The sequence below is a fragment of the Gobio gobio genome, assembly GCF_949357685.1.
Source record: "Gobio gobio genome assembly, chromosome: 18".
Taxonomy (NCBI): domain Eukaryota; kingdom Metazoa; phylum Chordata; class Actinopteri; order Cypriniformes; family Gobionidae; genus Gobio; species Gobio gobio.
The window spans coordinates 11,680,835-11,704,417 of record NC_137111.1 but is presented as its reverse complement, the minus strand read 5'-3'; the positions used below and the strand labels follow the sequence as shown (position 1 = coordinate 11,704,417).

Genomic DNA, 23,583 nt, shown 5'->3' with positions numbered 1-23,583 from the left:
GATATAAAGTCACAATTGCGTGATATAAAGTCACAATTCTGATATAGTCACAATTGCGTGATATAAAGTCACTATTCTGATATAGTCACAATTGCGTGATATAAAGTCACAATTCTGATATAAACTCACAATTGCGTGATATAAAGTCACAATTCTGATATCAACTCACAATTGCGTGATATAAAGTCACAATTCTGATATAAACTCACTATTGCGTGATATAAAGTCACAATTCTGATATTAACTCACAATTGCGTGATATAGTCACAATTCTGAGATATAAACTCAAAATTGCTTGATATAAAGTCACAATTGCGTGATATAAAGTCACAATTCTGATATTAACTCACAATTGCGTGATATAAAGTCACAATTCTGATATAAACTCACAATTGCGTGATATAAAGTCACAATTCTGATATTAACTCACAATTGCGTGATATAGTCAGAATTCTGAGATATAAACTCAAAATTGCTTGATATAAAGTCACAATTCTGATATAAAGTCACAATTGCATGATATAAAGTCACAATTCTGATATTAACTCACAATAGCGTGATATAGTCAGAATTCTGAGATATAAACTCAAAATTGCGTGATATAAAGTCACAATTGCATGATATAAAGTCACAATTCTGATTTAAAGTCACAATTGCGTGATATAAAGTCACAATTCTGAGATATAAACTCACAATTGCGTGATATAAAGTCACAATTCTGAGATATAAACTCACAATTGCGTGATATAGTCACAATTCTGATATAGTCACAATTGCGTGATATAAAGTCACCAGTGTTGGGCACGTTACTTTAAAAAAGTAATTAGTTATAGTTACTAGTTACTTCTTACAAATAGTAACTGAGTTAGTAACTGAGTTACATCATTATAAAAGTAACTAATTACCAGGAAAAGTAACTAATGTGTTACTTTTTTTTTTTTTAAATGTTTAAATATGTCAAATAACTTGATGCCCCCAATATTAAATATGTTAAATGAATGAATTGGACACTAAATAGAATACATTATTATTATAAAACATTGTACATTAATGTACACTATTGTAATGTTGCTGTGGGACAATGTGAGAGACACCTATCAAATTCAATATATTATTGTAAATATTATCAGTAGACCTACTATAGTGTAAATATTGTGTAAATAGTATCAGTACTTCTTTACTACTCCTCTGGTAGTAGAGCTCACGTTATCACCTGGGTTTTTAGCCACTAATATTGTGGCTGTGATGACGTGAGGCTTCATTAGATTAGAAATAGAATTACTTGCCACCGACGTGGAGAGACTCTTTCTCCCTGGGCATAAGCTTCACGTTACATTTATGTAATGTTTATATGTTTATAAACATTCTTACCGTTCATCTCAACGAGGGAAAAGTAGCGCATAAACTTCCAGTTTGCGAAAGCTACCTTTAAAGTCGTTGGACTGCCATCGCTGACTGTGCATATGGGTGTGCGTCAAAGGTGTGTGTGTGTGTGTGTGTGTGTGTGTGTGTGTGAACTCAACCTATCAACCTCAACCTTGTCTCCCACCCACCAATCATCATCAGTTATGTGTACCACCCAACCCAACCCCCAACACGCATGGCTAGCGCGCGCGCACACACACACACACACACACGCGCGCGCGTTGCAGGTCCGAGAGCCTGTTCGGATGAAAACCGCTTCAATGAGCTAAATTATAGTAACGCCGCATTTTTTTCCTCAGTAACGCTAACGGCGTTGTAACGGAAGAAACAGTAATTCGTTTGATTACTCGTTACTGAAAAAAGTAATTCCGTCAGTAACGCCGTTTATCTATAACGCCGTTATTCCCAACACTGAAAGTCACAATTCTGATATTAACTCACAATTGCGTGATATAAAGTCACAATTCTGATATGAACTCACAATTGCGAGTTATAAAGTCACAATTGCGTGACATAAAGTCCCAATTCTGATATAAACTCACAATTGCGTGATATAGTCACAATTCTGAGATATAAACTCAAAATTGTGTGATATAAAGTCACAATTGCATGATAAAAAGTCACAATTCTGATATAAAGTCACAATTGCGTGATATAAAGTCACAATTCTGAGATATAAACTCACAATTGCGTGATATAAAGTCACAATTCTGATATAGTCACAATTGCGTGATATAAAGTCACAATTCTGATATTAACTCACAATTGCTTGATATAAAGTCACAATTGCGTGACACAAAGTCCCAATTCCGATATAAACTCACAATTGCGTGATATAAAGTCCGAATTCGGAGATAAAAAGTCGCAATTACTCTTTATTTTTTAAATTAGTGGCGGAAACGGGCTTCCATACATTTCTACTATTTGATGTTTTAAAGATTTGTTCATTGATATTTCATTAATAGTCAACTATTAGATAAATATTAAGATTTAGTAAGTAGTTTCCGAAAATGTAAGGCTGGGCAATAAACAAAACGATATCATATCAAGATCTTGATCAAATTTACGTTGATATCATAGACTGTATAAAACAATGGATGTAGTGTCTGTGACGTCACCCGTAGGTTTCTGAAGAGCATTTTTGGAGACCAAAGTGGGTAGAGCCGGCCATCGCCATCTTGGTAGCGTGTCACCGCACGTCACTCCCGGATAACCGCAAATGGGCAAAGAGGCGGGACATGGCTGGATTAACAGACAGCAGACAAACGGCTAGTAGTGACAGCAGCAGCAATCCACCTGTCACTCAAGTGGCCACGCCCTTAATTATGCAGAGCTTTGATCAGAGCATGATAACCCCTGAGGCAGACCAATCACAACTTGTGGTCCACGTAGAATTGACACGTTATCTTTTTGGAGAGGTGCACGTCAGTCTATGACGTAGATACGCCATACACTCGACGCAGAAATATAAATTGGTTGAATGGGAGAAACTGCAACCCGCAATATTTGAATATATAGGATTTGAAATATGTTATTTAATTGTGAGTTTGTGAAGTTTTTGAGATTTCAGGATTCCCCCATTCAAATGTCTTAGATGCCCGTTTATAGCTGCCCAGAGGTGTTGCAAATAAGGCCGCAGAGTAAACACTTTCCTTGAAAGGGCCCCGTGAGCTCGCTGTGTTTTCAGCATCTGCAGTCTCAATATATGAGGAAATGAACACATGAATTTACTGCTTTGTCACTTCACAAGCTTTTTACCGTTTCATTTGAGAAAGACTACAAACCAGCAAAATAAAAGTCTGGTTTAACTTGAAGAAATTATGATAAAAATACACAGACCTGGCATAACATTATGACTGGTGAAGTGAATAACACAGATTATCTCTTCATCACGGCACCTGTAAGAGTGAGATATATTAGGCAGCAAGTGAACATTTTGTCCTCGAAGTTGATGTGTTAGAAGCAGGAAAAATGGGCAAGCGTAAGGATTTGAGTGAGTTTGACAAGGGCCAAATTGACATTGATGGCTAGACGACTGGGTCAGAGCATCTCCAAAACTGCAGCTCGTGTGGTGTTGCTGGTCTGCGGTGGTCAGTATCTGTCAAAAGTGGTCCAAGGAAGCAACAGCGGTGAACCGGCGACAGGGTCATGGGCGGCCAAGGCTTATTGATGCACGTGGGGAGCAAAAGCTGGCACACCTTCAGGGGTCAAGTGGAGTCCATGCCTCGACGGGTCAGGGCTGTTTTGGCAGCAAAAGGTGGACCAACACAATACTAGATCATAATATGCCTGATCAGTGAATATCACTACGGTTCACTTCTCAAAGTAATAATTATTATACAGTTCTGTTGTGCAGTCCCTTAAAATATTTTTTTAATTGTTAATGTAACAAGTGTACATTCTTTAACAAATATGTGGAAAGCATTTCCTTCCCAATTAATGGTAAATGAATATTATGATATTGATAATGGATGAATTCGTTATAATCGCCAAGCCCTATGTAGACATTGTTAATGATACTGATCTTAGTTTCACAACTAAACCTGTTTCATGTCCAGACAGTCGTCACAAAGCATCAACACAGTTTGGAGTCAGATGTTGATTCAGTAAAAATGAGAACAATTCTTATACTTGATTCAAACCAATACAGGCCCATCAACTTAATCATTAAATATTTGGTCCCAAATTAGCTAGACCCTACAGTGCGCAATCTTCTTTTAGGCTAAACTTACATCCTGGTTACTTGCACCCGTTACCCATTCTGGCATACTTCAATTAATCCATACAAATTGTTTACTGGTAAAGATTTTGGCAAACAAAACAGGACATGGCTGAGCTCATGACAGAACTTTATAACATTTGATCAAAAACAGACAAACAGTTGAGTTTCAGTCAAAGTTTTAATTACAGTTACGAGACTTATTATGAGGGAGACCAAATGACAAAATCCTGCGTAACAGAAGTGAAACCATAAAATATCAAAAACTAAAATCGAATGAGGATGACTTTTTTTAAGGGCGGTCTTCCAGTGTCCATTGAACAGAAGTGGGCGGAGTCATTAACTACATGGCTTCTTCAATTGAGACAAATCACCAGGCTCAAAATACATGGATAGGCTCATAACGTAACCATAACAATGACATTTCTTTAAGATGCATTATAAAAAAAAAAAGAAAAATCGCTCTTTATTTCTAGTACATGAATTACCTGTTAGAACGACCATACATAATTTTTCAAAAACAACTTCAAGAAACATTTACAGTGAAGCCAAAATGATTTTACATAAGCTAAATCAAAAGACTTTCTATTGCAAAACTCAATTCATCAACGCCACCATGTGGTCACAATGTCTAACTGCATGAAGGACTGAGTGTAGAATATAATGACAACCGTACACGTCACCAACCCTCTCTATTCCTGCCTTCTTCAGCTGATGCTGGCACAAGAGTACTGATGGCAGAACAGCGTCAGTACGCTGCGCAGGAAGGGAGGGTAGATGGGTTAGAACAGTGCTTGCTAGAGCTGATACAGCAACAAACGGGAGATACAGACGGGGAGAGTTCTGAAGTTCGTTTAGATCGTGATCTCATTCACTGTCAAACTTTATGGAGTTCACTGTGGTGGAGATGGCACCGCCTCTGTAACTGCCACGCTTTTTCTTGGTCTTCTCGTGCCGGAAAGATTTGCCCTTGGTAAATTTAAGTGTACTGTTGGCTTTCTGGCCCCAGTCTCCGTTGGCTCCCATCTTGAAGTAAATAAGGAGTCAAACAAATGAAACAAAGCACTACACATTGACAATCTCCTCACAGTAAACACTGGCCTAATATGCATTCACATGTTTAAAATCTCACCTTTGCGTCGAATGAATTGTCTGCCAGTCGGGGGTCCACCTCAATTTCCTCGTCTCTTACTCTACGGAAAGGAGTATTGCTTTCCTTTACAAGCCACACAACAAAGAAACAAACAGAAAATGCATTTAAGCAGAAGTGCATAACCAAACAGTCGTGACAATATGTCTGTATGGCGCTTCATACTGCGGGAGCAGAGAATTCACCTCTGCTTAGATTTAAAAAGAATAAAGAATGTTTGACAAAATTTGACTAATTTAAATCATGTTAAATCATTTTAACAATGTCTTTCTGGGACTTTTGAAACATCGGTTTTGGTGGAATGGACTTTCAATGGAGGGAGAGAGAACTCCCAGATTTCATTACAAAAACCACTGAAGCCCATATACCAGTGTTTTTGTCACATCTTGCCGGGAATCAGAATCCCTAGCCTCCAAATTGGACCCCAGGGTGTGTTTGAATATGCACTGAGCCAACATCAACACAAACATGCACACAATCGCAGACACTTACCTTCTGTTTGACTTTGGGAAAGGTCTGCGGTGTGGATGTGGCGACTTTTTTATTCTTGGGTGTTGCTTTGCTCTCTGTGCCTGAGATCAGAGGAAAAACAAACGAGTGCTTTAAAATGAAGGCTAAACCATTTACAAGAAAGCAGCTAAAAATCTACAGTTTTACACTCATGTGGCAGGACGCAGTTCAAATGTCAGTGATACTGTGTCCTATCCAGGCACAAGATGGAGCAAACCTAATGTAACAATATTAGCATGTGCAGTGTTGTTTATTAGAATATCACATCGTTAGCTCACTAACACGCCAACTGTAAATGCCACTGTATTCAAACATGACTCGAGTGTTCTCTCTTCATGCAAGAAGCATAAGGATAAAAATTCAGGCCGTGAAAACTTAAATAGGGCTGTTGCTTCAATGCGTTTATTTAATTAGTTATGGGAAAATGTGTTCCAAGTATTGACGCATTTAACTTATCTTGCCCCGCCCTGCCCCAGACCTCCACAGGTCATCTTACATTACATAAAAATAATTGGTGACGAACCGAGAAACAACTCCCTGCGTGATGGAGCCTATAGATTGCAGTTATAATGCCCCTAAAATTCAAGATGATGCCGCTGTATGTTTTTGTCTCATAACTATATCATGATACATTTAAGAAATAATCACAAGAGTAACGAGTGCAATATCACACGAGTGCTGTTTTTGTGCAAATGTGATATTGATTTTATGCAACAGTTCAATAAATAAGTTGATATTGTGTTATATTTTAGACACAATTGTCCAATTTTGCCAATGAAAATATTACCTATAAAGCCAGAGCAGAACTGTTGTGTCACAGCGGTCTCTATATACCCTTTTCATTAACAATATGTATTCTTATTTCAGTGCCTTAATTATTATATTGATTAATAATAGATTGTTAGCTTATCTATGTGCTTTGTATATGTGCATTTCTTAAATGCATAACATGGACAAATCACTTTAAATTGTAATGTAGACGCATGCATTTTCTGTGAAGCTGCTTTGAAACAATATGCATTATGAAAAGCGCTATACAAATAAATTTGAATTGAAAGGTGTATGTAGGATTGACCTAGTGTTTGTAATGGGTACTGCAGTCCAAATTCAAAATTTGAGATCGTGGTTTCCCACACCCCCTCCCTCAGACTCGATGCTCACGCGGGTTGCCAGCTGAGCGAGCGCAATTGATTTGCAAGTTGATTTATCCGTGTTTTAATATGCTCTCGTTCATAGAGATTTTTAGTTGGATGCTGAGGATTTTTAGGTTGTGTAGAATCTGCAATCACTGACCCAGTTCATTTGCTGACTTCCATGGCAGAAATACAATGCGTTTTGTGCCACCTGACAACATGTGGCGTTGAAATACTATTGGGTAAACTGGCAGTATACGGTATCACACAGAACAAAACAAAAACAGGCATTCCGACACGGAACACACACTTTAAAGTAGAAAAACTGACTGTAGCATTTTTTCTCTGAGAAACAAGAAGGTGGATTTAGCATGTTTCCTAAATATCTGCAAACATGGTATTTTTATGCTTTAGTAAGGTGAAAAACTTACTGCACCTTTAATTTCTGAATGAATCCACATCGAGTGAATCAATCGGGTGAACCAATGATTCAATTGTCCATTCATAAAGAGCCATTTGTTCAAATGGCTGATTCATTCAGGAATTACATAAATCAAAAATCAATGACTTGCTCATTTAGACATTTACCACCACCTACCAGCAGTTTGTTCCTCTATTTGGAATTAGACCCCCCCCCCCCATATTAATAAAAAAGTAATAGTTCACCCCAAAAACTCACCTTCATGGCCGTTGAAGCCTAAAAGTTAATGTGCAATAAATTCTGTTTAATCAAACATATACTTTCTCTAAAGCTAATTTTTGTAATGTCTATTGGATGCTTTTATCATTTAACACAATAAATTACTATCTTTTGGGCAAAATGACGTAGATTGAGGTTACATTTGAATGTTTCTGCCTTCTAGTTGAACCCAGTAGATGAAGCACTGCTGTGCATTTGAAACATGTCGGAAAGAGCGTGCGAAGACCATGGGCATTTACACAATGTGTTTTTGCATTCCACTTGATGCACAGCACTCACATCTCGCACCTAAAGTCTCGAGACTGTGTTTTTTCCCCCATTTCTCTGACCCTTGTCTTCCGTTAATGCAAAAACGTGTTCTTATGTTAACATGCCAAATGGTGCTCACATCTCGCACATATGTGGCATGGTTTTATAATGACATGTTAAGTTAGTTCAACTTTTCTAAAATGCTGAGATGTCTTTACCCATAGTCTCGCATTTTAAAATAAAGTGCTGAGTGCTGCTGAGTGCTGTAGGCGAAATTGTTGAATTTTTTTTGGGTGTGTGTGTAATACATAACGCTCTGTTGATGGTAATACAAACTGGCCAGGGGGCCAGTAACGCTCAAAACACACATTAGCATCAGATATATTGAGTACTGATAATACCGTTTGTTGCGGAAGTGACAGGAGTCTTGGTCGTTTCCTCTTCCTCAGATGAATCCTCAGAAGAGCTGCTTTCTGCTTTGGCCTTAGCGGCCTGTGCTTTTGTAGCGGGTGGAGTTTTCGCAGCCGGTGTTTTTGTAGCAGGTGGAGTTTTCGCAGCCGGTGTTTTAGATGGCTCCTCTTCATCAGAACTGCTGTCATCGGAGGATGAAGACTCTGCTGTCTTTTTGGCCCGCACCTTCACTGCAGAGGTGGGGGTTTGTTTTGTAGGCTTTCCATTGGCGACCGCAGGCTTGGCGGGAGTCTTCTTAGCTTCCGTCTCGGAGTCTGAGCTGTCAGATGAATCGGAGCTACTGCTCTCGGCTTTCTTCGCGCTAACTGGAGTCGCTGCGGCTGGCTTAGCTGCTGCTGCTGCTTTGGGCGTCACAGTAGTCTTTACTTTCTTCTCATCTTCACTGGAACTGTCAGAATCACTGCTGCTGGATTCAGCTGTGGCCTTATTGGCTGGAGCGGGTGGTTTGGCAGCAGAGGCAGGGCTCTTAACAGTAGTAGCCGCTGCTGGTTTAGGGGTCTTAGCAGCTGGAGTCTCGTCCTCCGAGTCAGAGCTGTCAGTTTCCGAGTCAGAACTGCCCTCAGCTGGTTTAGCTGCAGGTTTCGCTGGGGTACTAGGTTTGGATACCGGTGTTGTTGTGGCCTTCTTTTGAGGTTCCTCATCTGATGAGCTGTCTGAATCAGAACTACTTTCAGCAGGTTTAGCTGCAGGGGTAGACTTGGCTGCAGGGGTAGATTTAGCTGCAGGGGTAGACTTGGCTGCAGGGGTACATTTAGCTGCAGGGGTAGACTTGGCTGCAGGGGTAGACTTGGCTGAGGTAGCCACAGGTTTGGATACCGGTGTGGTAGCGGCTTTCTTTTGAGGTTCCTCATCTTCATCTGAAGAGCTGTCCGAGTCGGAGCTGCTTTCCGCTGGTTTATTGGTTGGTTTGGCTGGGGCAGGTTTGGATACCGGAGTGGTGGCAGGTTTCTTTTGAGGAGTCTTCAAAGGCTTGGACGTGGCTGCTGGTTTAGCTGGTGCCTCATCTTCAGAGCTGTCTGAATCTGTGGGAGGTAAAATGGATATACAAGTTAACACAATCTTAATCCTCAGTACTCACATGGCATTACATTAAAAGGTTTGTTGATCTTTTCCAAATAATGCCAAATCATTTGCTTGTATAGTGCATTTCACAGCAGCTTCACAGAAAATCATGTGCAAGTGAGGGGAAATAGAAATATTTTATGACAAAATTAGGGCTGCAGCAACGAATCGATAAAATTCGATAATTAAAAGAGTTTGCAACGAATTTCATTATCGATTAGTTGTGTTGCGCGACTATTATGCCCCTCAATAACACGCGGAGATGTTTGAGTATATATTAAAAAAAAGCACGTTGAGCACAAAGCAGAGTGGAAGCTGACGAGCCGTGCTGTACCCGTTGTACCACGGAGTAGAAAAGCAAACCGAGCCAAGCCGTACCAGTCGAAAAAGCACTATTAATAGATCGAAAAAGTAAGTTAATTGCAGCAAAAGCGACGCAACATGGAATGGCAGCACCACAGTGGTGATTCAGCACCTAAAACGAAAACATCTTGGAGTCCTTGATGAGGAGGAAGGGAGTTCAACAGCAGGGTAACATTAATGCTGCCTTCACGTGCTCTCAGAATTATCGTAAATATGAGTTTCCTAGGTAAACATTGCACATGAACGCCCTCACATTTTGAAACTTGAAAGCAATGCACTCGTAATCACGACTTCAGAAGTCGGAATCATCCAATTTTCTATAGCACATGAAGGGAGCATTAGTCACTACAAAATCCTACTTTTGTTCCGTTTCGAAGTGAGGAGCGTGACGTCCCTCCAGTAGCTCTTCTGGTGCTTGTTTACTCGTTATCCAGCATGACAAGTTAGCGTTAGCTTGTTAATAACAGTAGTAAGGCAGGGGTGGTATAGTTTGCAAGACAAAAGATGCGTTTTTATTCACTTGCCTTTTTTGGCCCATTCATTTTTCAATCTGTTGCTATGTTAATTTCGTTGACAAATAATTTGTCAATATTTTAAAATCAACAACATTTTTCACAGACAAAAACGAGACGAAAATCAAAACCAGCTTTGAATGACATTATCATTCAAAGCTGAGACAAAAAAAGACTTATATATTTATTGTAGCAACCTGTACACTTTCTGAAGATTTTTTGCACTGAATTTGCACTGTCAGTTCTGTTTTTGAATAAAGGATTGGAAATTAATGCTTTTTTTTTTTTAAAATATCTGATTCATCAAAAAATAATCGACAGATTAATCGATTATTAAAATAATTGTTAGTTGCAGCCCTAGACGAAATAAAACCAGGCAGCTGAGATATTCCATATAGTATTATCCCTTTATGCAAGTACCACGTGTGCACTGGTGAACATTGCAAGCTGGAGCAGAACACAGGCGAGCTAAGTACACTTGGGGATTCAGGCACACGCCTAAACGGTCAAATATGCACAAAAACATGTCAAAATGTCTGTTTTGGCAAGCATTTACATGAAAACAGTGCGTTAGGTCTTAAACAGTAAGGAAAGAAATTGGAATGCGTGTCATTTTATCCATGCATTCAGTCTTAAAGCCCAATGCGAATACCTGCTGCTGCTGTCTGTCATTAATGTTTAAGACAAAAAAATAAATAACTTTAGAAGTTTTAAAAATAATCAATCTATATTTAATTCATACACTGAAGACTATGCTGGTGTTTTAAACTTTAACTCCGGGTTAATGGTTAATGAACAATTTGCCAACTGATTGTTTAATACAATACTGTCTTCTAAATTGTGCAATAGAGAAGTCCAAAGGCTTGTTCCAGTCTGGATATTATCAATAGTACATCTAAAAACTGGGAAGATCACGATTTAGATCGTGGATCATGATTGTTTTGTTAGAAGATAGTGATATGAAATTGGGAAGATTGCCACCCCTACGTACTTGGTATTGAGTAAAGGTCTGATGAGGGTTTATCAACGATTTCAGTGCCGGTAACATAGCTGAGCCAGTAGGTGGCGGCAAGGAACTGACTTCAAGAGTGAGTTAGAAACCATTAACTGAAAAATGGTGATTCATTCTGGAAGCAAGGTTGTAAACAAAAATGTATTTTAATTTTGAACACCTTTTAAGATTCAACCGACGCTTCACTTTAAAGAGATCAATTCATTGACTGTCCCAATCAGGGAAAATCCGCTTAACCACTAAAAGGATACTATGACAGACTCATTTAAACAGATTTTTTTCCGTGAATATATGACCTGAAGAATGAAAGATGCATCAAATACTTGGAAATGAGCAATATCACACTCATAGTCATGTGAAATGGCTCAATATCTATATTAGACAGGCTGCAGCGTTAATTTTGTGTGAAAAGCTTGTGGTTTTTTTTCCAAGGGTCTTGCAAGATTTAAATTTCCAAAAAGTCAAATTCAAGTACTTAAACTTTAAGCACCTTGTACAAACCCTGTGTATGCATGCAAAGTAAAATGTACTATTTACACCAATCAGGCATAACATTGACAGGTGAAGTGAATAACACTGATTGTCTCTTCATCACAGCACCTGTTAGTGTGTGGGAAATATTCAGCAGCAAGGGTCTGAGCATCTCCAAAACTGCAGCTCTTGTGGAGTGTTCCCGGTCTGCAGTTGTCCGTATCTATCAAAAGTGGTCCAAGGAAGGAACAGTGGTGAACCGCGACAGGGTGGCCAAAGCTCATTGATGCACGTGGCTGGCCTGTGTGGTCCGATCAAGACCTACTGAAGCTCAAATTTGTTTAAGTTGTTAATGCTGGTTCTGATAGAAATGTGTCAGAATACACAGTGCATCACGTTTTTTTTCGTATGGGCCTGCATAGTGCGACCAGTTAGGGTGTCCATGCTGACCACCTGTCCACCGCCAAAAGTGGGCACGTCAGCACACCCTTTCATGGAAACAGTATTCTCTGGTGGCTGTGGCCTCTTGCAGCAGATAATGCGCCCTGCCACAAACCAAAAAGGGTTCAGGAATGGTTTTGAGGAGCACAACAACGAGTTTGATCTCATTCCAATCAAGCATCTGTGCGAAGTGCTGAACAAACAAGTCCGATCCATGGAGGCCCCACTTTGCAACTTACAGGGCTTAACCTGATAAGCTTCATGAGCGCGTGCACGGGTTGAAGCGCTATTTTTAGCACGAGTGTAATGTTTGTTAATAGATTTAACGTAAAAAAACATCATTAATCTTGACAAACTATATATCATTCTAAAGGTCTAAACCTCAAGCATCGAGGACAGACCACTGTTTTTCATTGAAAAGCTTATAACGGCTGTATTTTTGCATCAATGTAAGCAATACACATCAACGATTTTATAAATAAAAACAGAGTACATACCTTTAGTGTCCTAATTACGAGCCACACACGCATCCATTGCAAACAATTCCAGAACGAATGGAAAGGTGAGGGTCCACTGAATAACATCCCATAGAGCATTTTAATCCAACGAAACAATAACGGTGTAATATTGATGGTTAATCCTTTGTTTACATTGCATTTCTGCGGAGCGAAGTATCATACTAGACTGTTATGCAATAAAATAATGCACCAAAAACAGTCTCCCGGTAGAATAAAGTGGCATGGGTTTAAAGCTTAGAATGTTACGAACAAAATCCAACTAACCCCACTCAAAAACATGCAAAGATAGCCGCGATATAGTCAAAAATATCCAACCATAGCGATCGTTTTATCTGATGTCATGACGTGCTCATCCAATGATAATGTCTGTTTATCTGGAGCCAATAAAAGCATTGAATCGTCATGACTGACAGAAAATGTAGCCAATGAGCACACGATTCCAACGAGACCTTGCATGTGTATGTTTGTCACATGGGCGTGAATATTTATTCATCTGAATGTGCCAATGTGGCGCTATCTCCGACGAGATGCTGCGAGCCTGACACCCCCCATCTGACAGCTAAAAGCTAACGCGCTAGTAAACAAACAGAGGTCTCTTTGTAGTAACTGTTTGCTAATCTTACTAACTGGACGGAATGTATTATCCAATGGATCGTCAAAAGAAGTTTTTATTGTGCTGAAAATGCTTTATTTGAGCTCACTCGAAGCAGCGATGTGAAAAAGGAGAGTGAACACAGCGGTGACGGTGCTTGTTGACAGAGAAGTTGATCCAATAACATACCGGTGAGTTGCTATGTGTAGTTGTTTATGTATATTGAGAATGTGTGTGAGAATGTATGTATTTTATTGTTTCTGTGTGCTAGAAAAAATGCAATATACCAGTATGCATTATACATATGCTGATATTTTGCATTTTTCCTAGCACACATGGGGAAAAAGTATATAATTTTTCCCCATGTGTGTGTAAATAAAACATATATATATATATATATAACACATGTAATTGTTTATATATATATATATATATATATATATATATATATATATATATATATATATATATATATATATATATATATATATATATATATATATATATATATATATATATATATATATATATATATATATATATATATATATATATATATATATATATATATATATATATATATATATATATATATATATATATATATATATATATATATATATATATATATATTTATATATATATATATATATATATATATATTGAGACTGTATTTATTTTATGTTTTTCCTGTGTGCTAGAAAAATTACAATATACCAGTATGCATTATACATATGCTGATATTTTGCATTTTTCCTAGCACACATGGGGAAAAAGTATATATAATTTTTCCCCATGTGTGTGTAAATAAAACATATATATATATATAACACATGTAATTGTTTATATATATATATATATATATATATATATATATTGAGACTGTATTTATTTTATGTTTTTCCTGTGTGCTAGAAAAATTACAATATACCAGTATAGATTATACATATACTGATATTTAGCATTTTTTCTAGCACACACAGAAAAAAAAAAAATATATATATATAATATATAAAATGCATTTTTTTCCCCTGTGCTACAAAAACAAATTGACGAAAAAAGAAAAGTTCTGGACGGCCGACCATCTGTGTGATTGTTGAATGCTCACTGTTTCACCGGCCATTATATTGATTGTAGGACTGTGTGCGAATGTATGGGCCGCCGTCAATATGAATGCTCACTGTATAGCCGGCCGTTAGATTGATGCTTGGGCTGTGTGAGAATGTATAGGTGGCCGTCAATATGAATGCTCACTGTATGGCCGGCCGTTAGATTGATGCTTGGGCTGTGTGAGAATGTATGGGCCGCCGTCAATATGAATGCTGTCTAACCGACTGCCCATCAGTTTCATTGTTCATGGGATGGCCTGTAATTAGAGTGAATGATGACAGTGTGATTGTTGATTGAATGGGCAAACTATACAGAAATAGGACATGCAGTGCTAATTCTCTTTCCTTTCCTTGCCATTCTACAGGCATCAGGTTGAGTCTTCAGATGAGCTATGGCATCCAAGCACCAGCCAACCAGCAGAAAAGAGAAGAACGCTTTCAGATTCTTCAAGATCTGCACCTGCTGTTGTAGACCTGAATCCGCCAGTAAAAGGCCAGTAAATGTTTTTTTTTTTACATTTGCAAATTGTGTGTGTTTTTATAGCTATATATTTATATTATATTGTTATTTATATTACTAGTTATATTTATAGTTATTATACTTATATTACTTGTTGTATTTTCAGTTGCAAAGAAGTTTAGCTCTTTTTTATTAATATTTCATTTTTATTATATTTTTATAAGTTCTGTTGTACAAATAAATCACTTATACAAAGTCTTATGGTTCTGCCTATTATTTTATAGTTGAAAAAGCATTCAAGCATCATATATGATGGCTAAAACAGCTTGCAGTACACTTCATAACATTAGGTTATCAAGTCTCCTGTAGGTTTCTTGGCACCTGGACATATTCTTAGAAAAAAGCATGCAGGAACCCCATTTTTCATGATATCTTCGTCAAATTTTAAATATAAACTGATGAGACTTGTGCCTTTCAATTCATTAACTAACTGGATTCCTCCAGGCTTATTTTCATATATTTTTACATCAAATAATAAAGTGTTCATTGTAGCACAAATCATCTTCAAGACACTTCAACTTCTATAACTGTTTGTCTTTCTAAGTTTTTTTCTACTTTAATGTTTGGGTAATAAACTGTAAAGTGTCTTCTTTTTATAGATGTCTAAATTGTGCATGTAGTGCAAATTGTTCAGCAACTGCAATTGTTTTAGTTGGGAGATGTCATTTCTGGGGATGTGCCTCAAGCAGGCGGAGGGAGAAATGGAACAGACATAGTCTTGGAAAAAAGCTTGCAGGAACCACATTTTTCATTATATCTTCCTCAAACTTGAACTATAAACTGATAAGTCGTGTGGCTTTCAATCCATAACTGAACTGGATTCCTCCAGGTCTATTTTCATATATTTTTACATGAAATAATACAACATTCTGTGTAGTGCAAATAATTTTTGAGGCATTTCAACTATTATAATTTTTTATCTGTTTGAGAATTATCAACTCTGATTGCTTTTTAGTAGAGTCCCAAGTGTCTTCTTTCCAAAGATACCTTAATTGTGCCTGTAGCACACTGTTCTCAGGAGCTATAATTGTTTTAATTCAGGTAGGTCGTTTTCAGCTGTGAGCCCCAAAGTGGGGTTGCAGTTTAACAGGTTAAAGGATCTTCTGCTAACATTTTGGTGTCAGATAGTGGAGTCCATGCCTCGATGGGTCAGGGCTGTTTTGGTAGCAAAAGGGGACCAACAGAATATTAAGGTGTAACAATAGTAGGGCTGTACGATTAATCGGAAAATAACCGAAACCGACATTCAGAACCTCTAACCGACGTATTTTTCCCATGTCGGTTATTTCGGTTTTTACGTGACTCCGCCCCGTCAGTCACATCAAGTGCAGTTTTCAGGCACACAGAGATGCAGGAGCAGTTATCTGTGTTTATAGATGCCCAGAATCACTATAGTAACTGCATGTTTTACACAGTTTATATACAGGTCAGTTAATCCCCGTTCTTATAGCCTATACGCGCTGCCGCCGACACACACACACACACACACACACACACACACACACACACACACACACACGGCGCGCGCAAGCCCCGAAGCCAGATCGCTTTCACTTTCGTGCTCACAAAAAAGTTTGTCAAGTAAATGCGTTTAAAGGAGTGTCAGTTTCAACATTTAAACGCGTGCCCGTCCTCGACTGTGTCCTCACAAAGCTTTGTCATTTGTATGTTTTAAGCCCTGCCAGTTTGAACATTAAAGCGAGTTTAGACCATCAGATGTGTATTATGTTGAACTAATGCCTGATATATTGTGACAAACGAACACTCAGACAGAAGCTCGCACATCACGTGAAGATCGCGCGCAAAGCAGCGCAGAAACGCAGTGTCAACACTGTCCTGTGACTAAAGTAAAGTCACTAAAGTAGCTTAGAAACTCAACCGTTATAGCATAGATTTGAATACCTTTGAAGTACAAACCACAGCTTCATAATGAATAGAGACGGTAATGAGTAATTCACACACAATCACTCTCTCATTAATGCATTCAGATAAATGTAATGTAGGCCTACTGTGTTAATGTATCTGTATCTGATGCACAAGCAGAAATCTGCTCCATAGACAATAACTGCTGAAAGTGAACCGTTTCCTTCAAGTGTTTTAAAATCACAAAGAAATGCACTTTCATTAGAAAAAAAAAATCCACCTATAATAGTAGAAAATATTTACAGTAAAAACCTTATCAGGAAATTACTGAACCTTACGAGGCAAAAAAAAAAAAAAAAAGCAAAATAATCGTTCATTAATCGCAATCGAGGTGAAATGTTCAATTAATCGAGGTTTTTATTTTTGGTCAAATCGTTACAGCCCTAAACAATAGCCACGTTTACATGCGCACTTTTTTTTCATTCCGATAAAAATCATTCCGATTGAAAGATTCGGTGGACTGTTTACATGAGACGTTATCTAAACCGATCTGGTGTTTACATGTGCTGACTTTCAGTCATTTTGTGACATGTGCACACAGTTTGTCTGCCGCATCAGATTCGTAACGTTAGTATCGTGGATCAATAGTTCTGTGTAGGTAATTTTTATATTTATTTAATTTTCTGTGGGCGGACATGCAGTAGTTTAACCTAATGTATGTCCTATACAATGGCATTTTCAACAGCTGTGAATGATGAATGCAGAATCAAAATGAATTAAATTAATTTATTTTGAAAAACACCAAATTAACAATAAAATGCACCCAAATTATTAATAAAAACATAGGATGTACGGTGAAACATGAATGAAAGCATTCAAGACGTGCTCAGCAAGACTATACTAAACGCATAGATATTTCAGAAAATTAAGGAAAGATACCATAATCACAAAGCTATAAATATTAACAAAAGTAATTAAAGTAGACTGTGGGTAATGTTACTTGACCAATTTGAAGCAGTTGTTGAACTTTTTTTTAATATAACTTACGAGAAACAGAGAAATGTCAACACGTCCTCTCCAGCAGGCGAATGTTCCCCATTGAAATGGCAACTCTCAACGGCCACCAGGACCGTTTTATAAAAGCTATTCATTGTTTGTTGTAAAGTGTAAGAATCACCTCAGAAAAATAAATTATTCTGTCAGGCACAGTTGAAGCCTATAGGACAAACGCTGTCAAGATGAGATGGTGTAGCCAGGCTATGTCTGTGTCATTATTCCAACATCGTGTTCATAACATGCTACGAAATAAAAAGTTTAATACCTCAGAAAAATTTACTTTCCTCTAGGCTTGCTACGATAGTCGGTGTTGCCGGTGTTACCGGTGTCCAGACTCAACACCGGTTACATCACTTGCCCACCGTGGCACCGCCCACCGTCTTTTTGATTTTTTTTTTTATAGTAATAAAATAATTTAGTTCAGTTAGAGAACAGACAAATAAAAACTGAACGTGTCTGCTTAATAAAGCAGGATCCGACCGTGAGTCTCGGCAGGAGTCATTCATCAGATTTAAGAGTGAGGAGCTGACTGAGATGATCGCGGAAGATTTGGTTTCAAAGCGAAACGTAAAAGCGCCTATTTAAGGGAGTTTGTCATTTGTTTTGTTGTTGTGTTTTTCATTAAAAATAATAGGAGGCTAATGAACCCACAATTCAAGCAACCCGCAGCCGAATTGGCGCTAATTAAAAACCGAAAGTAAAATGTGCACGGCCGCACAGAGCGCGCATTGTTTAGCCTACTTTAACCTGGCTCCGCAGATTTATTTTTGCCGCGCGCACCCTCGCGCTCGTGCGGGCGCGTCGAGTATAAACGAGGCTTTACTGACGAACTAACAGTGTGCATTCATGGCGTGCATCTCAATCATAGACTGATCAATGCTTGATCAGTGCCCTGACTGAACTAGGGAACTGATTGAGACGCGCCCATGGCCTCACAGAGCGCGCATTTACAGACGAGCGGTCATTCACGGTGTGCGCGCACTGGCGCGTTTTCAGTTCAGAGCGGTCGTGTGCATGTTACTTTCGGTTAGATAGAATTAGTGATTTAAAAGCCTCCGCCGGTGATACCGGTATTACCGGTGTTGTCACACATCAATTAACCGGTGGGAAAATTTCCTCACCGTCACATCCCTACTTTCCTCTCTTGTCAACATGGTGTGAGCGCGGCGCACGCTCTTCAGTTGTGGAGGCGCGCTATAGATCACGTCACAGAAAGACGTACACTCAAAGTAATCGGATCCGGTCGTTTACATGGTGAAATTTTTCGTTTGAGTGGTTCATGAAAAGGTTTATCCCACCCCTCTCAAACCGATTACAATTTTATTCGGTTTGGCCATTTTTATTCCGATTGAGGTGTTTATATGGAGCATTTTCATTCGGATTGGACTTTTAAACCGATTACAGTGCTCCATGTAAACGCACCTACTGTTATGCCTGATCGGTGTATACACACACAACTTTTTATATAATCGCTGGCCGATAATATAGTTGACATTTTTTGACCATATAAATCAAGCAGTTGAGATTTTCCAATTTGTATGTATCCAAGTTTTATATAATATAATATAATATAATATATAATATAATATAATATATAATATATAATATATAATATAATATAATATAATATAATATAATATATGACAATGACAACTAACCTGAACTTGAGGAATCATCTTTCTTAGCAGGAGTTGCCTTTTGAGGAGCAGCTTTAGCAGGAGTTGCTTTGGCTGGGGTAGGTTTTGCGGCCGGTTCATCTTCCTCAGACTCTGAGCTAGATGAAGATTCCTTTGCAGCAGGCGTGACTTTAGCTGGCATTTTCTTGGCTAGCGCAGGTTTAACTGGGACAACTTTAGCTGCTGGTTTCTTGGCCTCCTCTTCATCATCAGAGTCTTCAGAGCTAGAAGAGTCGTCTGCAGCTGGAGTAACTTTAGCAGGCATGGCTTTAGCCTGAGTGACTTTTGCAGGTGTAGATTTAGCAGATGCAGCTTTTGCAGGGGTGACTTTGACAGCTGGCTTTGCTGCTTCATCCTCTGAGCTTGAAGAATCTGAACTTGAAGAGTCCTTTTTCTGAGCAGGGGCAACCTTTGTAGGTGCCTTCTTAGCTGAGGCTGCTTTAGCTGGCACAGCTTTGACCGCTGGCTTCTTTGCTTCATCCTCTGAGCTCGAATCTGAGAAAAAGAAAGTTATTTAGCACTCAAGAGACCCAGAGGGGCAAAAAAATAATGACTATTTGTGGTGATAATGTGCAGAGTTCAGTACCAGAGCTGTCAGAACTGGAGTCGTCCTTCTTAGCAGTAGCTTTGGGAGTCACAGTCTTAACTTGAGCTGTTCGAAGACACAATAGAAAAAATGTATTATATTTAAAATTCTATAGAATAGAATTAAATGTAACTTGTAAAGTTATAAACTATTAAATAATAGTAACGCCCGTTTCACACATACTCCGTCTGCAGTGCGTATGCGGTGCGTGTTGCGTTGCGTATGCGGTGCAGGAGCAGCACGCGCTGTTGTGCTTTCATATATGCTGCGTTTGCAGCGCGCAACTGATCCGCGGTTGTACCACAAACACAGCATTTATTGATTATTATTTTCATTTCAAATCCAAAAGTTGTTACTGAACATGGCTTGTCAGAATTGCAATTCTCTTTGTTTACACTTTCATAGATGTCACGTTTTAACGTAGTACATTTAAACAACGTTTTATTCAATTCATTACTTTATATTTATATAGCCTATATAACTTTATATAGCCTATAGCCTACTTTAGCTCACACAAGTGGCAAAACATTAAAATATAACTTATAGCCTATAAACATTTTAAATTAGAAACTTACAATAGAAACAGCCGACTCTCGTCTTCTCTTTCGTTTTTAAACCCTTTTAAAAGCAGGTCATAAAGACCTTTTTGTTTTTCCACCTCCAGGAACGTACGTGCTCTTCATTATTTCAATTTTTTTAACCTAAATGCCAGGTAAGGTGTCGTTTCCTTGCTTTACCCGAGAAAAAAAAGCCATGTGTTGACTTTGAAACAGAGTATATTTTAAATGACATACATCTGTGGTAAAATTACTAGATTTTCGTGTCAGTACATGTTTATTTTAAAGCGAACATTGTGCTGTCACTTTAATTACGCAGTGCAGCACAGCAAAAAATAGACTCGGTACGGAAACGATCGCCGGACTGCTGCAGACGCAACGCACCTGGAACGGACTGACGGACAGCATCCGTGCGCAGTGTGAAAGCTGTAATCCGTTAACATGGGTACGGAAAAAAATACGCACCGCATACGCACTGCAAACGGAGTATGTGTGAAACGGGCGTGATATGATATTGACCAAAATAATCATTATTATGATTTTTGCCATAATCGAGCAGCCCTACAGGACACCTGAAACTCTTACCGGGGGCTTTGACTGGAGCACGAGCTGTAAGTGTTGCAGGGGGCGGGACGGCACTGAATTGTCCTGTGAACAGAGATGCTCTTCAATTTCACATTGGTGTCCTGTTTTTCCAGAAACTCACTTTTGCCTCATATAAGGTGAACTAAGTTTTTTTTAGACAAATCTTCAAAGATGTATGCTGCTCATGACAGACTCTGGTCATATACTGTCCAGAAATGTTAATGTTATGTTGAGATCACATGATTGGTGCACCCATAGTGAAGTTATTAGTGTAAAGTCCAAGATAACTGTAATATTGGTTGTTTGGTAAGAATAATAAAAGCCTGAAATCCTTTTTAGTGCACCTGTAAGACCAAAGTGAAAAAAGCAGTAATACCTGTCTTGGCTTTCTTAGTAGGAGGGGCATCTTCCTCATCTGAGGATGACTCCTCACTGCTGGACTCGGCAGGGGCTGCAGGTTTGGCTGGAGGGGTCTTCACCGGGACTGCTGCTTTTACTGCTGTCTGTGATAAAGTGAGATAAATAAATCAAGCTCAAAATCAACCAAAAACACCATAAAGTGCATTTAAATGTGGAACTGTAAAATTTGTATTCACTTTCACATTGGTGAAGACAGGTGTCTGAAGTACATAATAAACTTATATATATGTTATATAGATCTTATATATGCCATGATTTAGTTTAAATGGTGAAACTGGCTTTAACATTGGAGGGTTTTGAGTGCCACTCCAGACTATATGAAGGATAGACAGATGATGATTAGGGCACAAAAAAAAACTATTATTTTTTTTTAATCAATATTGCAATTTCGATTTTAATCACGATTTTGAAACAATATTTCCTTGCACACATACTTGAGTATAATTTTTTTGGAAGCTGGCTTTATTGCTAATTTGCAGCCACAATGTCTTTGCATAAATTATATTGGGATGGTAATTTCTCTATGCGTGTTACACCTTCCGTGTTTCTGTGCTTTCTTCCATGTCGTAATGGTAAACAGACTCTGTTCTGCTCTTTTGTGAATATTAAACCCAAGACAAACTTATTTAAATACAAAGTCCCCCATGTGACAATTAAAAGAAAGGAATTGCTCCAATCTCATTTGATTACATTTTAAAAGATCAATCTTGCTGTTCATTTTTATGCATTCATTACCACCATTTTAGATCATACATTTCATACAAATCAAAACACAATTCAAAAATTACAAAAGACAATTTCTTGGAGAAAAAAAAAATGTATAGGCCATATTATTGTAGAAATTAATAAATTATTAAACTGTCAAAGTTATGAATTCAATTGATTATTGATTGTAATAAAAAAAAATGTATTAAGTAATCAAAACAATTTTGGAAACAGAAAACATGGATCTTGGGGAGGGGTGGACTGAATTCTGATGCATGATCATGATTTCAGGGTATCTGCAGGTTTCACCAAGTCAAATTTAAGACTTTTTAAGACCTTTTTAACCTCTTAACAAGCGCCCCATTTTTGTGGAATTTTTTGAAAACGATATACCCAAATGAAAATGTCTGCAGCTCTTAAACCCTATGGTCTATATTCATAAACCTGGTCTTATTTTAAACTAGACACTTGAAATATTGCTACCCAAGAGTCATAATAACTCAAAGTAATATGGTAACAGAGTAATATACATGTAAATATACATGTAAGTGACTCACGTTTTTTGTTTTTTGTTTTCAATTAGGGAAAAAAATATTATAATTTAATGTTAAGAGCCTGAAAATAACTTAAATATAAAACTGAATGTCTAATCATGTCATGATTCAAATATGAGGATGATTCTCTCAGTAATGTAGCTTCTGTGAGCTTTTATGTCAAGAAAAGTCTAGGCGTCATTTCAAAAAGGCCATTTATTTCAGAACATTTGCTATTGTAAAGAGTAGTTTTTCATTCAAATAAATCTGCAATAAACTGCAATATACTACTAATTATAATGGATAAACAGTTACTGAAAAACTAAAGCAACTATTTACAGAGATTACAAAGTGTAAAAAACTCATTTAGCTGATGGGAAGCGTCAGTGACAGACTGCGCGCTCCACTGCAGTTGCGCCATGGAGAACGTGCAGCCAGCGCGCAAACAGTATTCACCAAAGCCTACTTACGCAAACTGCGCAAGATAATGCCTTTTGATTGGTTACTAAGTCCATCAATCAAACCTTTGTTGAAAAGGCATTGGCTGGGCACCGAGTGCCTTTATCCAACGAAAACCATGGGCGCAATGATTGACAGCTCACCAAGCCTGTAAGGCACTTCCTCTATATGATGCATCCCAGAAGA

At 38.1% G+C, this 23,583-nt stretch overlaps 1 protein-coding gene across 2 annotated transcripts in view; it reads right to left on the bottom strand.

Annotated features, from left to right (window-relative positions):
• Positions 1-4,257: 4,257 nt before the first annotated feature.
• The window catches only part of nolc1 (nucleolar and coiled-body phosphoprotein 1), a 29,143-nt gene continuing 9,817 nt past the window's right edge, over positions 4,258-23,583 (bottom strand). Inside the window, exons 7-14 of one of the 2 annotated variants that reach the window (XM_079842991.1) lie at positions 21,657-21,783; positions 21,281-21,343; positions 20,139-20,204; positions 19,535-20,047; positions 8,288-9,379; positions 5,787-5,866; positions 5,277-5,360; positions 4,258-5,170 (exon numbers count right to left, since the gene is read on the bottom strand). In XM_079842991.1, coding sequence (XP_079699117.1) covers positions 5,012-5,170; positions 5,277-5,360; positions 5,787-5,866; positions 8,288-9,379; positions 19,535-20,047; positions 20,139-20,204; positions 21,281-21,343; positions 21,657-21,783 — 2,184 coding nt within the window. In that variant the 3' untranslated portion in view covers positions 4,258-5,011. The remainder of the gene's footprint in view (positions 5,171-5,276; positions 5,361-5,786; positions 5,867-8,287; positions 9,380-19,534; positions 20,048-20,138; positions 20,205-21,280; positions 21,344-21,656; positions 21,784-23,583) is intronic. The other variant, XM_079842992.1, reaches the window with a different exon arrangement.